The sequence below is a fragment of the Macaca nemestrina genome, chromosome 5 (genome assembly GCF_043159975.1).
Source record: "Macaca nemestrina isolate mMacNem1 chromosome 5, mMacNem.hap1, whole genome shotgun sequence".
Classification (NCBI taxonomy): domain Eukaryota; kingdom Metazoa; phylum Chordata; class Mammalia; order Primates; family Cercopithecidae; genus Macaca; species Macaca nemestrina.
The window spans coordinates 4,778,788-4,800,316 of record NC_092129.1 but is presented as its reverse complement, the minus strand read 5'-3'; the positions used below and the strand labels follow the sequence as shown (position 1 = coordinate 4,800,316).

Here is a 21,529-nt window from a genome sequence, read left to right as displayed (position 1 = left end):
ATCTGTGAGTCTGCCTGCCTTCTCAGTGGGGAGGTTGGTGGTCTGGGGCAAGTTCTCAGCCCAGGTCACCGGCTGCCTAGAAATAGACTCGGTGCTGTTGGGGGCACAGTGGGAGTGAGACCAGCCTTTAGGACTGTGGGCTGCAAGGGAGCAGGGTGAGGCCTGTGACTGCCACCTTTCTCCCCACTTTCCTGGTGATTTGTGTGATGCAGCAGAGGCCCCCCGCAAACATAGCTCCATTGACCTGGGACTCACACCCCCATCGCCCACAGCAGCCACACCAAACCCTGCCCAACGAGAATCTGAGATCAGAAACACCTAACCCTGTCCCACCTGGGGGTCTTTTTCTACCTGCCTTGGTAGCCAAAGATGAAGGACATAATCCCTTGGGAGTTCTGCAGCCCTGACCACCTCCGGAGAAACCTGAATACTTCAAAGGTGACCCGAGGGCAAGCTCGTCTTCTCCCTATACAACCTCAGCTGAATCACTCCTGAAAGCACCACCTCCTGGCTGAAGGACAACCAACACAAAACCAGTGCACTGAACAAAAACACAACCAAGGACCCTCACAGAGTCCACTTCACTCCCCTGTACCTCCACTGGAGCAGGTGTTGGTATCCACGGCTGAAAGACCTGAAGATGGATCACATCACAGGACTGTTTGCAGACACTCCTCGGTACCAGCCCAGAGCCCAGTAGCTCTGCTGGGAGGCTAGATCCAGAAGAGCAAAAACAATCACTACGGTTCAGCTCTCAGGAAGCCCCATCCCTAGGGGTGCTCAAGGGAGCACCCTATGGAACAAAAGAATCTGAAAAGCAGGTCTTGAGTCCGAGCTCTTCCCTCTGACCTAGTCTACCCAAAGGAGAAGGAACCAGAGAAACATTTCTGGTAATATGACAAAACAAGGTTAACACCTCCAAAAGATCACACCAGCACAGCAACAATGGATCCAAACCAAAAGGAAATCTCTGAACTGCTGGAAAAAGAATTCAGAAGGTCAATTATCAAGCTAATCAAGGAGGCACCAGAGAAAGGTGAACTCCAACTTAAAGAAAAAACAAAACAAAACAAAACATGATATATGAAATGAAAGGAAAATTCTTCAGTGAAATCGCATAAATAAAAAAAAAATCACAACTTCTAGAAATCAAGGACACACTTAGAGAAACGCAAAATGCACTGGAAAGTCTCAGCAAAGATTCAAACAAGCAGAAAAAAGAACTTCAGAGCTCAAAGACAAGGCTTTTGAATTAGCCCAATCCATCAAAGACAAATAAAAAAGGATTTTAAAACGTAAACAAAACCTCCAAGAAGCTTGGGACTGTTAAGCGTCCAAACCTAAGAATAATTGGTGTTCCCGAGGAAGAAGAGAAATCTAAAATTCTGGAAAACATATTTGAGGGAAAAATCAAGGACGGCTTCCCCAGCCTTGCTAGAGATCTAGATATTCAAAATACAAGAAGCTCAAAGAACATCTGGGAAGTTCATCACAAAAAGATCATTGCCTAGGCACATAGTCATCAAGTTATCTACAGTGGAGATGAAGGAAAGAATCTCAAGAGCTATCAGGCAAAAGCATCAGGTAAACTATAAAGGAAAACCTATCAGATTAACAGCAGATTTCTCAGCAGAAACCCTACAAGCTAGAAGGGATTGGGCTAATTCAAAAGCCTTATGTTTAGCCTCCTTAAACAAAACAATTATCAGCCAAGAATTTTGTATCTGGTGACACTAAACTTCATAAATGAAGGAAAGAGACAATCTTTTCCAGACAAACAAATGGTAAGATAATTTGCCACTACCAAGCCAGCACTATGAAAACTGCTAGAAGGAGCTCTAAATCTTGAAACAAATCCTCTAAATACACCAAAATAGAACCTTCTTAAAACATAAAAATCACAAAACCTATATAACAATGACGCAACAAAAAAAAAAAAAGGTATTCAGGCAACGAATAGCACAATGAGAAGAATAGTACCTCACATCTCAACACTAACATTCAATGTAAATGGCCTAAATGCCCCACTTAAAAGATACAGAGTAGCATAAACTTAAGATAAAGAGGTGGAAAAGATATTCCATGAAAATGGATACCGAAAGCAAGCAGGAGTAAGTATTCATTCTTATATCAAACAAAGCAGACTTTAAAGCAACAGCAGTTAAAAAGACAAAGAAGGACATTATATAATTATAAAAGAAGTAGTCCAACAGGAAAATATCACAATCCTAAATATACATGCACCTAACATTGGAGCTTCCAAGTTTACAAAACAATTACTACTAGACCTAAGAAATGAGAGAGACAGTCACACAATAATAGTGGGGGGACTTCAATACTCCACTGACAGCACTAGACAGGTCATCAAAATGGAAAGTCAACAAAGAAACAATGGACTTAAACTATACCCTACAACAAATGGACTTGACAGATACTTAAAGAATATTCCACCCAACAACTGTTAAAATAAACACTCTACTCATCAGCACATGGAGCATTCTCCAAGACAGACCATATCATAGGCCACAAAACAAGGCTCAGTAAATTTAAGAACATCAAAGTTATATCAAGTACTCTCCCAGACCACAGTGGAATAAAATTGGAAATTAACTCCAAAAGGTACCCTCAAACCAGGCAAATACATGGAAATCAAATAACCTGTTCCTGAATGATTGTTGGGTCAACAATAAAATCAAGATGGAAATTAAAACATTATTTGAGCTGAACAATAATAGTGACAGAGCTTATCAAAACCTCTGGGATACAGTAAATGCAGTGCTAAGGGGAAAGTTCATAGCATTAAATGCCTACATCGAAGTCTAAAAGAGCACAAATAGACAATCTAAGGTCACACCTCAAGGAACTGGAGAAACAACAATCCAAACCCAAACCCAGCAGAACAAAAGAAATAACAAAGATCAAAGCAAACCTAAATGAAATAGAAACAAAAAGAAAATACAAAAGTTAAATGAAACAAAAAGCTGGTTCCTTGAAAAGATAAATAAAATTGATAGACCATTAGTGAGATTAACCAAGAAAAGAAGAGAAAATCCAAATAAACTCAATTAGAAACAAAATGGGAGATATTACAACTGATACCATAGAAATACAAAAGATTATTCAAGGCTACTATGAACACCCTTTATTGTACACAAGCTAGAAAACTTGGAGGAGATGCATCAATTCATAGAAATATACAACCCTCTTAGATTAAGCCAGGAAGAAACAGAAACTCTGAACTGACCAATAACAAGCAGCAAAATTGAAATGGTAATTTTTAAATTGCCAACAACAAAAAAGTCCAGAACCAGATGTATTCACAGCAGAATTCTATCAGACATTTGAACAAGAATTGGAACCAATCCTATTGACACTATTCCACAGGATAGAGAAGGAGGGAATCCTTCTTAAATCATTTATGAAGCCATTATTACCCCAATACCAAAATCAGGGAAGGACACAACAGAAAAAGAAAACTATAGACCAATATCCCTGATGAACATAGATGCAAAAATCCTCAGCAAAATACTAACTAACTGAATCCAACAGCATATCAAAAAGATACTCCACCATGATCAAGTGGGCTTCATACCAGGGATCCAGGGATACAGGGATGGTTTAAACAAGTCAATAAATGTGATATAGCACATAAACAGAATTAAAAACAAAAATCACATGATCAAGCCAATAGATACAGAAAAAGCATTTGACAAAATCCAGCATTGCTTAATTACTAAAACCCTCAGCAATATTGGCATAGAAGGGGCATACCTGAAGGTAATAAAAGCCATCTCTGCCAAACACACAGCCAACATTATACTGAATGGGGAAAAGTTGAAAGCATTTCCCCTGAGAGCTGGAACAAGACATGGATGACCACTTTCACCTCCTCTATTCAACATAGTACTGGAAGTCCTAGCCAGAGCAACCAGACAAGAGAAAGAAATCAAGGGCATCCAAATTGGTAAAGAGGAAGTCAAACTGTCACTGTTTGCTGATAATATAATCGTATACCTAGGAAACCCTAGTAAAGAGGAAGTCAAACTGTTACTGTTTGCTGATGATATAATCGTATACCTAAAAAACCCTAAAGATTCATCCAAAAGGCTCCTCTGTTAATTGAAGTTAGCAAAGTTTCCGGATACAAAGTTAATGTACACAAATCAATAGCTCTGCTACACACCAACAGTGACCAAGCTGAGAATCAAATCAAGAACTCAACCCCTTTTACAATAGCTGGAAAAAAAAAACTTAGGAATATACCTAACCAAGAAGGTGAAAGATCTCTACAAGGAAAACTACGAAACACTGCTGAAACAAATAATAGATGACACAAACAAACGGAAACACATTCCATGCTCATGGATAGGTAGAATCAATATTGTGAAAATGACCGTACTGCCAAAAGCAATCTACAAATTCAATGCAATTCCCATCAAAATACCACCATCATTTTTCACAGAACTAGAAAAAACAATTTGAAAATTCATATGGAATGAAAAAAGGGCCCACATAGCTAAAGCAAGACTAAGCAAAAAGAACAAAATCTGGAGGCATCACATTACCTGACTTCAAACTACACAGTAATGTCATAGTAACCAAAACAGCACGGTACTTGAATAAAAATAGGCACATAGACAAATGGAAGAGAATAGAGAACCAAGAAATAAAGCCAAATATTTACAGCCAACTGCTCTTCAACAAAGCAAACAAAAACAAACTAGGGAAAGGACACCCTTTTCAACAAATGATGCTGGGATAATTGCATATCCACGTGTAGAAGAATGAAACTCATTCTTCATCTCTCACCTTATACAAAAATTTACTCAAGATGGATCAAAGACTTAAATCTAAGAACCTGAAACAACAAAAATTCTAGAAGATAACATTGGAAAAACCCTTCTAGACACTGGCTTAGACAAAGAGTTCATGACCAAGAACCTAAAAGGAAATACAACAAAAACAAAGATAAATAGATGGGACTTAATTAAATTCAAAAGCTTCTGCACAGCAAAAGAAATAATCAACAGAGTTAACAGACAACCCACAGGGTGGGAGAAAATCTTCACAATCTATATATCCAACAAAGGACTAATATTCAGGATCTGCAAGGAACTCAAATCAAAAATAAAATATAAACAATCCATCAAAGTGGGCTAAGAACATGGATAGACAATTCTTAAAAGAAGATATACAAATTGCCAACAAGTATATGGAAAAATGCTCAACATAACTTATTATCAGGGAAATGCATATCAAAACCACAAGGTGGTATCATCTCACTCCTGCAATAACGCCCATAATTTAAACAATCAAAAAATAATAGATGTTAGCATAGATGCAGTGAAAAGGGAACACTTTTACACTACTGGTGGAAATGTAAACTAGTACAACCACTATGGAAAACAGTGTGGAGATTCCTTTAAAAACTAAAAGTAGAATTACTATTTGATCCGGCAGTCCCACTCCTGGGTATCTACCCAGAGGAAAAGTCATTATACCAAAAAATACTCACACAGCATAATTTGCAAATGCAAAAATATGGAACCACCCCAAATGCCCGTCAATCAATAAGTGGATAAAGAAACTGTGGTATATATACCATGGAATACTACTCAGCCATAAAAAAGAATGAAATAATGGGATTCACGGCAACCTGGATGGAACTGGAGACCATTATTCTTAGTGAAGTAACTCAGGAATGGAAAAACCAAACATTGTGTGTTCTCACTCATAATTGGGAGCTAAGTTATGAGGACATGAAGGCATAAGGATACAATGGACTTTGGGAACTCATGGAAAGGGCTAGGAGAGGAGTTGAAGGATAAAAGACTACACACTGGGTAGTGTACACTGTTTGGGTGATAGTTGTACCAAAGTCTCAGAAATCACCACTGAAGAACTTATTCATGCAACCAAATACCACCCATTCCCCAAAATCCTATTGAAACAAAAAATTAATTTTTAAAGAATTAGTTAAATTAGTTGTATATTTTAAATTAGTTAAAATATATATACGTATATGCATATACACACAAATATACATATACACACATATATATAAAATGGAGTCCCATCACTCTCCTGCTTAGAAATCCCAAAAGGCTTCCAGGAAAAAAGAATACAATCCAAGACCTTGCCATGACCTCAAATCCTGACATCACACTCTCCTCTCCACGTGCATCTCAGGCCAGCCTGGGCAGCCCCAGGCCTGCATGTGGTTCCTGAAGCCAAGCCAAGCTCAGGCTTCCTTGGTCCGGCCATGCCAGGGTCTGTCTGTCTGGGACAATCCACTCCCAGGTCTTGCTGGTTGGTTTCTTCTCATCAGTAAGGTCTTAGTCTAAACATGGCATGGGTAGAGAAGTCTACGGTAACCATGCACCATGCCTCTGCTAATATGGCCGACCCAGAGCACTCCCTGTCACCCTATTTCTGCACAGTACTTACCCCCATGTGAAACCATCTTGTTGAGTTGTTTATTTGCGAGGATGCTAAAATAGAAGACTCGTACTCTTCTTTTTCATGGAATCCTGGTGCCCAGCACAGGGCCAGACCCACAGCTATCACTCCCCAGACTTTGCCCAAAGAATAAAAGGAGAAGGGAGGGTGAGGCAGGGGTGGATTGGCTTGAGCCACCAAGTGTGTAGCTGGCAGTGGAGGAGCCCAAGGCCACCCCCGCCCATGGATATCCATGAGATCGTTCATCATTTCGAGAAGGATGTTGCTATGTTTACCCTATTGACTTGGAGATATGCATTTATGTGGCTAAATCCTCATGTAGAATGAGCTTTCCCGACACAGGAGCTGCATCCTATGAGTACTCAGTCCCATGTGCCTAGCGCAGTGTGTGGCCTGAGACTGACACCCAGCATGTGTTCACAGCCGTTTCCTCAAGCTCACTGAATTCTCACCTTCGCTTTCTTTGGAAATGGTTTTATAGGGTTTGCTCCCTCTGTTCTACATGGGACAGAAGTGAGACACTGGGTTCAGGGACCAGGGGCACTCACGCCTGGCTCCACTGTGCCCACAGGGCCTCCACCAGAGAAGTGTGAGACTCCAGATTCAGGAACAAGGGGCACTCACGCCTGGCTCTGCTGTGCCCACGGGGCCTCCGCCAGAGAAGTGGAACGGAGGCGTTTCCTTCACGGTGGCTACTCAATGTGCATTTGGCAAGTGGGATGTTTGGGTTATATATCCTGGAAAAATATGTCTTCATGATTCCCTAGAGAATTTTATGACTCACATAAATTGCAAAGTCTATCTCCACACCCAGCTCTCAGCTGCATGTACGTTACAAGGGTACAAGGATTTCTTTTCCCCATTACTTCAAAATATCTGAAGGATAACAAGCTATACAATTTTCTGACACCTTGCATCTTACCCAAACACACACAGCATTATCTATGGGGGAAAATCCACTCAATTAAGAAAAAAACCCTATATATGTATATAAATCTTACCATAATTAAATTATCCATTTAGCATTAATAAACTATAAGAAGATTTTGTAATTCTTGTAAATCAATAATACATCCCACCTATGACGAGACAGCAGCCAGAGAATGGGGAGGTATAATTTCTTAAAACAGCTCCAACTAAAACCCCCTGGATTTTTACGCACACATAAAGGAATAATGTTTGTCTTTTTCCAGTGTGGAGAGGGGAGAGAGATGGAAAAATAGGATAAAAAGTCTCAGTGTGGCAATGAAGGTCCTGTGAGTTCCACACAGCCTCGGCCGGGGGCATGGATCTGAGCCCCTGAGGCCTCCTCAGGAAAGCTCAGGCTGCTTCTGAGGTCTCACGGGGGATGCACCTATGGGGTGGGTAAGGAGGGAGATGACAGGGACACAGAGGGACAGATGTGGCCAGCACCCTCCCTGTGACCAGAGATGCCTGTAGCACTGAGATAAGGCCTGAACAGAAGGGACTGAGCCACCAGGTTTGACCCATGACCTGAGTGCATTAGCCAAAAATAAAAAATCTGCCCCCAATGTTGAGTACGCTGGGGGAAATGAAGGATTCTAGGAGGAGAAAATAAGTCTGTAGAAAAAAACCTTTGTTTAAATTCCCTCACTCATTAGTTCCCTGCTATATTTAGCAAATTACATCATCTGTGATGCCTCAATTTCACCACCTGAAAAATGGGGGAAAACTAACAGATCCCCTGCCCACTTCCCAGGGCTGAGGGAGGGTACGAGGCATGGAAAACAGGCGCACGTCAAGAGTCGGGTTGTTATTTCACAGCTGTTCCTCTGCAGGCAGGAGGATAGCCACGCCACCAGTCCTCAGGGGCTCAAACCTGGGAGGCCTTCCAGACACCCAAACCCAAACGGGATCTCATGGCTTTCTCCAACCTGCTGCTCTGCACACTAGACACAGAAAACGTAGCTTTCACTGGGTCTTTTGCTTCATGATTTAGCAACGACCTCAATGCAGAAGGTGATTCTTGGCTGTGATCGGATGAGCACAATTTTTTCTTGAGAACCAGCGTTTTATGAGACCCACCCCCCCGGCATCCCAATAAAATCACCAGGCTGCGGAGACACTTACTGCTTTGCCCCAGCAGCTACAAGGAAGGCCCCACAGGCCATTTGCTGGTGCCCATTCCCTGGAGCCATGTGTGAGGAGCGAGCAGCAAACGCTCCGCTCCAGGCTCCTGATTTGGTGCTCTGAGACCACGGGACATGGTCTCCAGCCGGTGCCCACGATTTTGGAGAATGTTCCTGTTCGCACTGAGTAATCCTTTTCTTCTCGGAAAGAAAGCACTCTGGGAAATGTGCAAAGGCTGACTTTGTTACAGAAGCAGAAAAATGAGGATCCCAGAAACTGAAAAGAGCTATAAACTGTCTTCATCTGCCCAGGAATGACAAATGACAAACACTCAGTGAGAAAGGAATATCCAGAAGGAGAGATGTCTGCAGATGACAAGAGCCAGACTTTTTGTCTTTTGTGGATTCTTGCAAGTAATTACCACTTACACATCAAATGATATGCTGTCCCAATCTTCTTTACAAAATCATACATTTTTCTTCTTTTTCTGCCTCAATAAATGCTAATGTTCCATGAAGCCAATGTTATTCTCACCCACCCCACAGTGCGTCTAAACACAGATGGGCCTGCAGTGGCTTAGCCGCATCACCCTCTTTCCAGAAGGCATGATGCTTACCCTACCCTTTTCTAGCATTTCTGCAAGGACTAAAGTGATTCTTGTCTGCTGGAGAGAGAAACAGTAAGAAATCCAAATGCAAATAGACTGACACCATCATGGTGACTTATGTAACACCAGCTTTTAGAGTCGCCACAGAGACAGATTCACAGGAGGTAATAAGCAAGGACTGGAAGACTGTTTTATCACTCTTCTTTCAAATCTAGTAGCTATTTCTTTTAAACAGTAATTGCATTGCTCTTAATTGCTTCATTAGTGCCTGGGCTTCATTATTCACCTTGTCTCACTTCTATTCAAACCAGTTTAGATTGTTTTTCTGTTTTTTACGAGGAACAATGGAACTCTGGATTGCAGAGACAGGAGAGGCGATGTGGCCGCACAGGCAGTTCAGCCTGTCCCGGGCCATATCCTGCTGGAGCTTTGGCCTAGAGCTCCTGAATACACCCTGACTGGCTCTCTCTTTCACGCTTGCTGTCTGTTGCCATGAATCTCTTCCTGGCCTTCCTCCTCACCAGGGGACTCGTCGAGGGGTCTAAGCAGCAACCACTCGGCAACTGCGGGAGCTGGGCATTGCAGGAGGCCACACTGATGTGCTCAGGAGGCTCAGCCCTCAGCTGCCCATGGGCCCCTGGATGCCCTTGTAAGGAGGCTGCCTGTCCAGGCCTGAGGGTCCCTCTGTGACCTCTCAGCTGGTGCTGTGTCTTCAGCGTCCTCCTTGGCTCAAAGAGACTGTCATCCGGCAGCCGAAGCCCTGTGATCCCCATGTAGCTGCGTCCTGCCAACTGATGGTGACAGCAGGAAATGCCACCTGCCGTGCCCCCCGGCCCAGATACTTTCTATTCTGCTATCAAAAATCGTAAAATTTGAGAGGAAAGGGAAGTACTTCAGTAGCCACAAGGAAATCAAGTGGAATCCTGCTAACATTTTCAATAGCACCTAGATCTGGTTTTCTAGAGTTGACCTAACAAGAAAATGGTCCTATTGTTATTAATAAACATAACCCTGAAATCTAAGCACTTTAAAAATCCATGCAACAGGGCAGGTGTGGTGGCTCATGCCTGTAGTCACAGCACTTTGGGAGGCCAAGGCGAGAGGATCGTTTGAGCTCAGGGGTTCGAGACCAGCCTCGACAATATAGTGAGACCCTGTGTCTAAAAAAAATAAAAATAAAAATAAAAAAATAAATTCATGCAACAAATTCTAATATTTTTCAAAGGTTGTTCTGTGAAATGAAAACTCACCTAAAAATCATCTATGAATCTGAGAACACATAGGGAACAAATACAACAAAACAGCACAGAGCCCTGGGAGGTGGGCGTTGCCTGGCGCTGCTCAGACTTCACCTCTGCGCCATGGAAGTGGACAGGTGGGGCCTCTCCTGGCCCAAAGCCATTGAAGCTGGCTCTCCTCCTCCATCAGGACAGCATCAGCCCTCCCAACCGCCAGCACAGCAGCTCAGAGGAGGCTGGCCAAGCGCCACCACCACGTCCTATCGCACACAGATCAGTGCTCGGCTTTGGGCCCACCGAAGTCTCATGAGTGTGGCTGTGAGGTTCGTTTGAGTACACTTGGCCCAACGTCCAGATCAGGTTCCCAGGCAACAAGACAACAAGTTGCCTCTAGACCCTCAAACAAGTCCACCCAGTTAGGCCTGCAGGGAAGTCCCCAGGCGAGCCATGAGCTTGTTTCCCACACGGAGCTGTCGCCTCATGGAGGCACTCTCATCCCTGGTGCTTCTCTGCCTCCCTATGCACGGCCTGCAGGAGGGAGGGAGGAAGGGGAGAGCCCAGAACCTCAGGGAGCCAGGGCCTCGCCTGCCCACAGGCGTCATTCTCCTTCCAGATTTTTCTTCCATGACTGTGATGTCACTATACAGAGCCCTTCAAGTAATCCCTTAAAGAAATATTTCCTGACAGAATCTGCTGGGTTTTGTGGTTGTTGTTCAGAATAGGAAGGATGCCTGCCGCCTCTGATGCGTCAGATGAAATTAGACCAAGAATCCACCCGTCCCATGAATTTCTAACACAAACTCCCCCACATTGCTACTGCCTTCCTGAGGGAGGAGGCTGTTCCCTCAGCAATGGTGAATAAAGGTGTATTGCAGTAACACCCAAGCTGGAGAACAGATATCTTGTCTTACACCCAAGCTTCACACTGGACCTTCACCAGAACTCACCTTCTCGGAAGCTGCACAGAACTGTAACGCGAGGAATCACATGCCTAGATATCATACGTGATCTATCCCAAATGCCTTCCACACTTCAAAAACTATGTGAGAAGCCTACACCACGAAACTCTTATCAGTGAAAGTACTCACAAGCTGGAGTGATCACAGCGCCTCCTGCGCTCTTCCAGGGCAAGCCTCGCTCACCTTTTTCTTCTTTTCCGTGAACGATAATGCCTGCCCTACAGATTAGCAATAAATATTCTTGGCTGAATAAATGATGGGAAAACTGCCGCTGACTTGAATGATTTTTTTCCTAAATAAGATGACTTTTTGTCATATGTGTTCAGACTGGCAACAGGCATGAAAAGTTTATCAGTTTAGTTGCCACAAAATTTCTCTTTTTCCAAAAAACCACAACAGATGTTGGCAAGGATGTAGAGAAAGGGAACGCTTATACACTGTTGGTGGAAATGTAAATCAGCATGATCTCTACAAAACACATACGAAAATTTTTCAGAAAACTAAAAACAGAACTACTATTTGATCCATAATCCCACTACTGGGTATCTACACTAAGGAAAAGAAAGTATCATACAAAAAAGACACCTGCACTTATCTGTTTATCACAGCACAATTCACAATAGCATAGCCATGGAATCAACGTAAGTGTCCAAAAGCAAAGAATTCGATCAAGAAAATGTGGTACAGATACACCATGGAATACTATTCAGCCCCCAAAAAAGCATGAAATCATGCCTCTAGCAGTAACGTGGTTGGAACTGGAGGCCATTATCCTAAGTGAAATAACTCAAATGCCGCATGTTCTCACCTATAAGTGGGAGCTAAAGAATGAGCACACATGAATATATAGGAGGAAGAGTAAACACTGGGCTACAAAAGGTGGGAGCGCAGGAGTGGGGGTGAGAGTGAAAAATCATAAGTCGGGTACCGTGCTCACTGTTCTGGTAATGGCTAGGCTAGAAATCCAGACATCACCACTACACAATATATCCACATAACAAAACTGCATTTGGAAGAAAGAAGAAAGAAGAAGAGGAAGAAAGAAGAAGAAAGAGGAAGAAGAAGAAAGAAGAAAAAGGGTTTTGTGATTGTTGTTCAGAATATGGCTCTTTTGAGCCATAAATCCCTCACCTAGAGAAGACCTTGCAAACAACCACTCTGGAGGCCAAGAAGGATGTCAAAAGCTTCTCTCTAACAAAACTTAAAACAACATCATAGAGTATTCAAATGACATTCATCTGCAGCTAGACTCAAAAATTCCATGTTGGGTTTTCAGCATCATCTATCAGAAACATCAAGTAAACAAGTAATTTTCTCCAGTATTTTCTCATTCTTCCCACAAATACTGCAAATGTATCTAAATATCAATATTATAGTTCTGCAAAATACTCCTAAAATCTGTTTGGAACTCTATTCCTTCATTTATTAAGATGCAAAGATATACTGGTTTTCTATTATTCAGATACAGTAAGCATCCAGAAACAGTAATAATCTCCTCCATCTCATATTCCATTATCAAAAAAAACTTTTAAAGAGGTTGGTTTCTTTCATTACATTCTATGATAGATTCACATCTAGATTTCCATCAAAAATGTAGAGAACAAGACAACTTGAGACTAGGAGCTCTTAAAAAATAAACACCGTTAATGAAAGAATTTTTTGTTAGTTGTGTATAAGCACTTTTGGGCATATAATGTGCTATGGTCTAAATGTTTATATTTCTCCAAAACTCACATGTTAAAATCCTAGCAATAAAGGTTAGGTGAGAACTTTGGGAGGTGATTAAGTCTTGAGGGTGGAGTTCTCATGAATGGGATTAGTATCCTTATCAAAGAGACCCCAGAGATCTCCCTTGTCCCTTCCACCGCTTGAGGACACAGGGTAAAGAAGGCTGGCCATGAACCAGAAAAGTGTGCTTCACTAGCCGTCAAACCTGCCATGCCTTAATTGTGGACTTCCCAGCCTCCAGAACTATGAGAATACCTTTCTGTTGTGTAGAAGCCTCCCAGTGTGGCATTCTGCTATGGCAGCCTGAATGCAGCAGGACATGGTGTTATGGAATCTTGCTGCTCCGGTTGAACCTAGCAGAATGAAGAGTCTGCTGCACCCATCCTGGCTCAGGGCCCTGTCGACAGCCTCCTGAAGCCAACTACTAAGGCATCACATTAGTCTGCCTGCAGTAAACGCACTAAGTTCCCTGGAAATCAGAGTTCCCACGAAAGCCTAGAAAAGTATTCTGAAAAATGACAGCCAGTTATTTCTCTGAAACCCTTGGCCTTACGAATTTGCTGTCTTACGAATTTGCAGGGAGGGTACACCTTCCTTTCCCACTCCTACCACTTTGCAAGTATCAGATTGAGCATCATATTTTCAGGAAAGTCACTGCCTCGTCTGCCTACCCTTTGACCTTCATGGAACTGGCAAAAGTGGCACTGTCTACTCTCCCAGGGGATGCAAAGGTACAAGGCCAGGCCAAGCATAGTGTTTTAAGAATGCAGCTGGATCGCTGCGCAGCTAGAAGAGAGCCGGACTCTAGACTCCCACATCAGCGAAAACGCACAGAACCGAAAGGCAGCTGGATAAACGCAAGGCAGCCGAACACCATTTTTCTTCATTTAACCAGTGGACTATGTCATCGGATCCTAAGATCCAGTGACACTTGGCTTAAATGTTGCATTGGTGTGCATAGGTTTAGATGGTAGTGAAATGCGGCGTTCAGCATCTGAGCAGACCATTTTCTAAAACCAGTAATGTTCATCGATCCAACCCTTCCAGTCTACAGTATCTGCCAGCTATCTTAAAAGTCAACAGAGTTGCAAACTTTCTAACTTTTCTGGCTGCAGGTGGCATGTGGCTGAGCGACTCAGTCTTCTTAATGGCCAAGTCAATGGTCCATGGCTCCAGCCACCTCTGAGAGCGTTTCCTTTCCCAGTGGTGGAAGTGTGGCTGTGTAACTACAAAGCCTTCACTACAGCCTCAACTCAGCTTTCGAATTTAGCTCTTTTGTGTCCAGTGTCTCCCTGATGGACATGCTTATTGTTACCAAAATCTCCCCTGAGAACACCAGTGTTGCTGAGATACTTTTACTTTATTAAAGTCTAAGTCTGTTTTCTGTTGCCTGGGTCAGGCCCAAGCTCCCGCACGGCATGAAAATGAAGACATGCACAGCCTGGAGCAGCAAGAGCTCTTTCTTCTCTTCCATTTGATGTCCCCCTCAGGCTGATATTCTGTCTCTCTTTCCTTCTTTCCCAGTCAACCCCTACAGGCCCTGGGACACTTCTCCGCCCACTGGAAAGGCAACTCCCACAGATGGAATCCGCTTTTCTCCCCAGCTCTGCTGAGCTCTTCATCAGACATTTTAAGCAGCTGTGTCACATGACACGGTACGGGGAGCCCCACACCAGCCTTCCAGGCCAGCTGGTTACTCCTAGGCCTCCCTGACTGGCACTAACACACCATGCCCCTCACAAGCACCCGTGCCAGGAGACCACGAACTTCACCTCGATTGACAGCCTTCCTTCCTATGCTCCAACTATTCCTTTTGAGGGAGATTACTGAATATAATAAGCACATAATATGTACATGTGCATGTATATATATTTGTGCGTGTATATGTCTTGAGACACATATGTCACTAAAATAATTGCTCGCAGATATTTAATTTCAAACTTCCATTTCCCCCTTCACTACCTTCTGGGCCCAATCTCCCCAAACAAAGCAGACTGTAATAAAACGTGTATAATTACTTCTTCTGCAGTGTCTTCTGTGGCCGGTTCAGCATCCACGTTGAGATCCTCCTCTGTGGTCTGGTAACAAAGACAGATGTTAAAGATGGTTAGCATTGCCATGTGTTTGTAGATGGCCTCATACAGGTTTCCAATATGAAAAAGTACTAACTAAATATCCCCCATGAGTTCTCTAGGACATGGAAACTATATCACCGTCCCTTCCCACCTGAATTTATGTGCAACTGTATGATGCTTCATGCCCAAGATGGATCCTTTATACAACAGGTGGTAAGTAAGGCAAGGAGTGTTCAGACTAAACTCTAACTCAAACGACTAAATCAATGAAGTGAGTGTGACTTACAGCACAATCTAAAGGAGGACAAGGTGATTCTTGCCAGTGGAGAAGGTGTGGATTTTCATGAAGCTAAAAAACGAACGGAGCTGATGTGGAAGCACAGAGCAGCAGTGAAGGCCTGTGTGACCACTCCCATGAGAATGGAACCAAATCAGTCCGGAGTGAGTGCTGGCAGAATGGATTCCAGCATAGCAATGAGGCCCAGCTCATAAAACATAAAGCAAGTGTTTCTGTGGTTTAAGCAGTTCCATCTGGGTCTGAGTCTTTGGTTTCTACTTAACTTGGGGCCAACTGCTTAACCTGGGCCTCGGAGACACGGCAGTGCTTCTACCTAGACATGTGGGGAGAGCTCCGTGGAGGAACACCAGCCAGCCATCAGCACGGGCTATTATGCAGTAGACACTCAAAGTGAACTGCTGTCATTATTACTATTTCTAGTTTCATCTTCTCACCAAGTAGCCAGGAGATAATCATCTCTATCCAAGCTTGACTATGAATCTTCAAAGAATCATGTTTGATCTGCATTGTTTAAAAATGGAGTTTTCTCTTTCTCAATCTAATGCATTATGACATCCCAGAGAAAAAAATCATGCTTATTCCTCCAAGAGAACACAAATAAAATGGGTCAGCCATACCTTGTGGACTGGCTTATGGACTTGCCTTACTCATCATTTCTCCCATTTTCTTGTCTTTCCCCCAAAGCACGCCCTTGGCTGCTGTAACCCCACTGAAAGCAATGATTGAAAAGTCCTGCGTTTGAGACATGCCTTCAACTTGCCAGAACATAATTCATGAAATACTACATATTTCTTTTTCATGCTAGATTCTGCAGGGGTTTTCTGGAGGTTCTGGCTCTTAATTAGTATGTCTCCTTGTCAACACACTCATTTATGGGTAAGTTATATCATCTGAAATATCTCGGAACAACGCAGAGAACCACAAAGACTTCCCCTGGACAGTCAGATGAATCTCCCCTGGTCTACAATTTTTATAAACTGTATGCAGTGTTCTCTAGTACAATGGACCTCAGACCCAATTCAGTTCAGGTCTCTCAGACTACAGCTGGGAAAACAGGCCAGAAAGGATAGCAACTCGAAAAGGTGGTTAGAGCAAAACATGAATCCAGGAATGCTGATTCTTGTCCCTGGAAATCCAATCATCAGCCGTGTCACATTTGCATAACAGCAAGGAACTAAAGCACTAAAATCTAAACTAAATCACTAAAAAATAAGCACTACAATCTCTTAGCAGATTTTCTGATGAGAAAAGCATGCAGACTCCTCCTGCAAGGGTTTTAGGGCATTTAATTTGGAGTTCAGAGGCCAGATATGCTCCATATAGCTGTGCCACATTTCCTGATATGTGAGTTATTTTGATACCATACAACATAAAACATAGACAAAACTAGAGAGTAAAATCAGCCTCTGAATTCCAAAACACAGAGGATTTTGTGGATTTGGAAATTTCCTCAGAAACTTGAAGTACCTCAGGGTTAATATTTAAGCTTTCATTTTTCTAGAGAAAGAACTCTGGTTTTCTGGGTTCCAAGTAAATAGGAATTTAACACTGTCCATACTCCACCAGTTATGCTCTCCTGAAAAAATTTAGCTAAGAAGCCTGAAAAAAATTTATTTTGCTTCAGGGGCTATTTAATGTATCCAATTTTCCTCAAAACTGTTACCATCTGCCCTCTCCTGGGGCTGGCAAGGCAGGGCAGGCTATCAGTCAACTCAGCTCCAAATTCTTGCCACTTGCAAGTGCATTCTAGGCTCATGGCATAGTTTTCAAATCATGTGAATCTATTCATTGCCGATCCATTTATGAGCAATTTGAGAAATACGGGAAACATGAGCTGCTCCTCATGGCTTTGGTCACTGGAAATAATGTGAAGACCAGGGTCCCACCTGGAATTGTAAAGCCCCTGTCCCCTCTCTCCCATCCTTTCTGAGCCCAGGGCGGAATCCTCCCTCTGAATGAACCCTTCATTCATGAGGGCTGAGCACCTTCCAGCTTCAGCACAAGCAAATGTGCTGACGATGACCAGACAGGGCGATAGGAAGCACTAGAAAATGAGAAAAGAACTTCTAGCTAATCACTTGCTCATTCACTAATTCGATATTTAGAAAAATTGAATCTCTCAGAAAAAATAGACTTGAAATGGCAACCGCAGTAAGGGACTGGATCTTTCCAAGGCATTGTCCTCAACACCAAGAACAACCCCATGTACAAACAGAAGAATCAGTAACAGTAAGAAGCCCTGGTGTCGTCCTTCTCCCACCTCAGGTACTGTCCATAAGCAGCAGTATGTATCTGGGCTGTTCCATCTAAAACAAATGGCCTTTAATGTCTGTGCTATGCCCAACAATCTCTCTTAAACATCAACACATATGTCAAGCATTATTTAGTTTGCCTTTCCAAGGCAAGTATTCAACATGAAGCATTAAGTAAATTCTCTTCTAAAACAGAATCTCCCATTCAATTTAAAGTTATGTTAGGTGACTACCTCAAGACATACATACAAAAATAAACAAAATTTAAAATAGCATTGAATTTATAAATACAGTGCTGGGAGTAGGAGATAAGCAAAAATTAAATTGGATTTTGAGGTTTGGTGAGTGATGAAAAGTGAACCATGTTTAAATGCCATTTGAGTTGCTATAAACACAGAGCAGGTATATCTAATAATTCAGTAGATGTTAATAAATTTGGGGAACTTTCTCTTCTAGGAAAATGTATGTTGACCATCTCCAATTCAAATGGAGCAAATCAGATTCCGTGGAGCAGAGGTTTGCATGTCCCCAGGGAAGCATGGAGTGAAAAACTCTCAGCAGTGATTCCTGCACACCCACCAGCCCTGGGATGGGCAAGGAACACTTGGATTTCATTATCTTTTCTATTTATGTTTAATCACACTTCTTTATCTGACCATTCATCCTTTTAAGGTTGCATTATCTTTTCTCGTTTAAGATCACATTATCTTTGTGCTCTCTGTTCCTTGATTCATCATTGATTTTTGCCTTCTGGTTTCATCTTTCACTGTAGCAAATGGAAGGCTTCTAATTTAAAGCCACTTGTTGAAGGAAAATCAAACTGATGCAGATTAGTTTGGAAACGGGAATACTTAAGACTTACACAGACTTTAAGAAGCATCCTGAAGTTTCCCTAAGGGCAACAATTTGTTTCTTGTACTCATTATCATTTATGTATTTACACCACACACAATGCCGTGTGTGTGTACACCCGCAGTGTTTATCCATGTGCATACACAACGCAACATATACATCCACACACACTGGACACCCAACTCTCTGACCCATCACAGTCACCTAACAAACATGCGCTGATTATAGTAAATGAGCAATGCATTGGCTGCGGAGATCGGATTCTTGAGAATGCTGTGAAAAGTGCGTTCCTTCCTGCACTCACCTCTATTTCCATAGGCTCCACCTCGATTTTTTTCCATAGTTCCAGCAACTGTGCGATCGGCATTTTTAAACTTTCCTTTTCTGCTGGTCAAGTATTGATAGTAAGAAAGGAAATAAATAGAGGCTCGGACTGGCACAGGGGGACGGCCAGAAGGGATGTCAGAAGCCAAGGGACGCAGAGGCTGGCGGGTGGCGGCGATGGAGAGGACAGATCCGGCTCCCAGAGGAGGTCGTGAGTGCGGGGCCCGCGGCTGCCCAGGAGGAGGGACCCGGGGGGCTGCAATATGGCTGCCCGGGTGCCCGTCCCCTCCCTGCCAAGCCAGGGCTCTGGGGAGCTGCTGCCGCTTCCCGCTCAGGCTGGGGCGAGGAAAGGAGGGGACGGCGCTGCGGCTTCAGAATCTGTACTGCGACTTTGGCAGAGTAAACGCTGCACTTGCAGCTTCGAATTGGATTTCCTGCCTCTCCCCCCTCCCTTCCCTGGCCATGCTCTTCCCTCCTCCCCTCACTATTTTACCTTAATTGGCTCTAAATGAGGGTGAAAGTTGAGTCTGAGGATGCTGCTGCCATAGAAACTGCATAGCAACCAAGGGCTGGGGAAGCGGGGAGCTGGGCGGGTGCGGCAGGTCTGTCCCCCCACCCCCAGCACACCCCTCCCCACCTCCCCAGCCTGCCGCACCTCCCGGGAGACCCACACCGCCACCTCCCGCCGCAGAACGGGAGGGACAGGGACAGGGACGGAGGAGGGGACGAGGGGAGGGCCCCAGGCAGCACAGCTTCCTGCGGGGCGTACAGGAGACTCCGGCACCTCTGGACGCGCTGCTGACTGAGCTGCCAGCGACTGCCTCCCCCGAGGGCTGGGACAGCACCTCAGGAGAAGAGGGACGAAGAGGGACGACAGACAGATAGCTGGGAAGAGGCGAGGGCTGCCCGTGGGGTCCGCTGGGCCCTCCCCAGCCCTGCCCAGAACTGCCCGAGACAGCACTGAGGCCTCTGCGGGCCAGGATGGAAGGCACGTGGGCCGCTCGGGCTCCCAGTGGCAGGGCCTGAGGGACAAAAACATTAATTCAAACGTGTATCCTGCCCCTCAGCAACTTCAGGTCTCCACCTCGTCCTATTTCACAGGTGACAAAGTCCTGAGGCTCAGGGAAGGAACCCGGAAGACACAGCCAGGCGCCGCAGGAGAGCGAGGCCTCCTGAGCCACGGCTCCTTGGAAGAGGAACCGGGGAAAATTACCCTCCCTGTTTCCCTTTTTTTGAGGGATCGAGTGGGGGGATCTCTCTTGCCTCCCTCCTTACTCCCCCTTCTGTCCTGGGTAATTAAAAATGCCTGCGGGTGAAAGACGTATTCATTTCTCCAGTCGTCCGAGTGCTAATCCAGAAGCATTTTGGTTCCCTCTTTTGGGAAAGGGTGTTAAAGTTAACACACTGTAATGCTGCTTTGGGAGTAAGTGTATTCATTTCTATAGCAAATTCCTTTATCTTTGAGAAAAATATATTTTTAAAAATGGCTTGGCCGGGCGCGGTGGCTCAAGCCTGTAATCCCAGCACTTTGGGAGGCCGAGGTGGGTGGATCACGAGGTCAGGAGATCGAGACCATCCTGGCTGACACGGTGAAACCCCGTCTCTACTAAAAAATACAAAAAACTAGCCGGGCGAGGTGGCGGGCGCCTGTAGTCCCAGCTACTCGGGAGGCTGAGGCAGGAGAACGGGCGTGAACCCGGGAGGCGGAGCTTGCAGTGAGCTGAGATCTGGCCACTGCACTCCAGCCTGGGCTGGACAGAGCGGGACTCCATCTCAAAAAAAAAAAAAAAAAAAAAAAAAAATGGCTTAATGTTCTCCAAAAGTATCAATCTCTTTTTCTTCTTCATCTCTATACCATCACTAAGAAATTGAAATCACTGGAAAAAAAGAAAAGCCCAAATCCCAGATGCTTTGTATCTCATAGCAAAGTAGAGTCCAAAGTTAACAGAGGGGTTCCATACTTGGTGTTGATTTATGATAGTCACAGTCAATTTATCTTTCTACAAAATGAGGCCAGAAGGACCTTTCAAATCAATTGCATTCCGAGTTTTAAAAATAGTAATGTTGTTCATTTTCAAATTGGAGATTCTGTGATTGGCAGAGTGAAGGTTTTCTTGTGTTAACAATCATAAAGTGATTTTTTTACATGCTATAAAAGGTCACAGATTAAAAACAGACAAGGCCAGGGTGGTGGCTCATGCCTGTAATCCCAGCACTTTGGGAGGCCAAGGCGGGTGGATCAGCTGAGGTCAGGAGTTCGAGACCAGCCTGGACAACACAGTGAAACCCTGTCTCTACTAAAAATACAAAACTTAGCTAGGCGTGGTATCACATGCCTGTAATCCCAGCACTTTGGGAGGCCAAGGCGGGCAGATCACCTGAGGTGGGAGTTCGAGACCAGCCTGGCCAACACAGTGAAACCCCATCTCTACTAAAAATATAAAAGTTAGCCAGGCATGGTATCACATGCCTGTAATCCCAGCTACTAGGGAGGCTGAGGCAGGGGAATTGCTTCAACTCAGGGGGCGGAGGTTGCAGTGAGCGGAGATCGTGCCACTGCACTCCAGCCTGGGCAACAGCACGAGACTCTGTCTCAAAAAAAAAAGAAAGAAAAAAGAAAACAAAGGGTTTTTGGTTTTTCTGTAA

General features: G+C 44.0%; 1 protein-coding gene across 2 annotated transcripts in view; it reads right to left on the bottom strand.

Annotated features, from left to right (window-relative positions):
* LOC105487633 (ribosomal protein S6 kinase A2) overlaps nucleotides 1-19,481 on the bottom strand; it is a 460,596-nt gene extending 441,115 nt beyond the window's left edge. The window contains exons 1-3 of one of the 2 annotated variants that reach the window (XM_071096223.1): nucleotides 19,377-19,481; nucleotides 18,864-18,943; nucleotides 15,101-15,160 (exon numbers count right to left, since the gene is read on the bottom strand). In XM_071096223.1, coding sequence (XP_070952324.1) covers nucleotides 15,101-15,160; nucleotides 18,864-18,926 — 123 coding nt within the window. In that variant the 5' untranslated portion in view covers nucleotides 18,927-18,943; nucleotides 19,377-19,481. Of the gene's footprint in view, nucleotides 1-15,100; nucleotides 15,161-18,863; nucleotides 19,257-19,376 lie in introns of those variants that run through there. The other variant, XM_071096222.1, reaches the window with a different exon arrangement.
* Nucleotides 19,482-21,529: the final 2,048 nt, after the last annotated feature.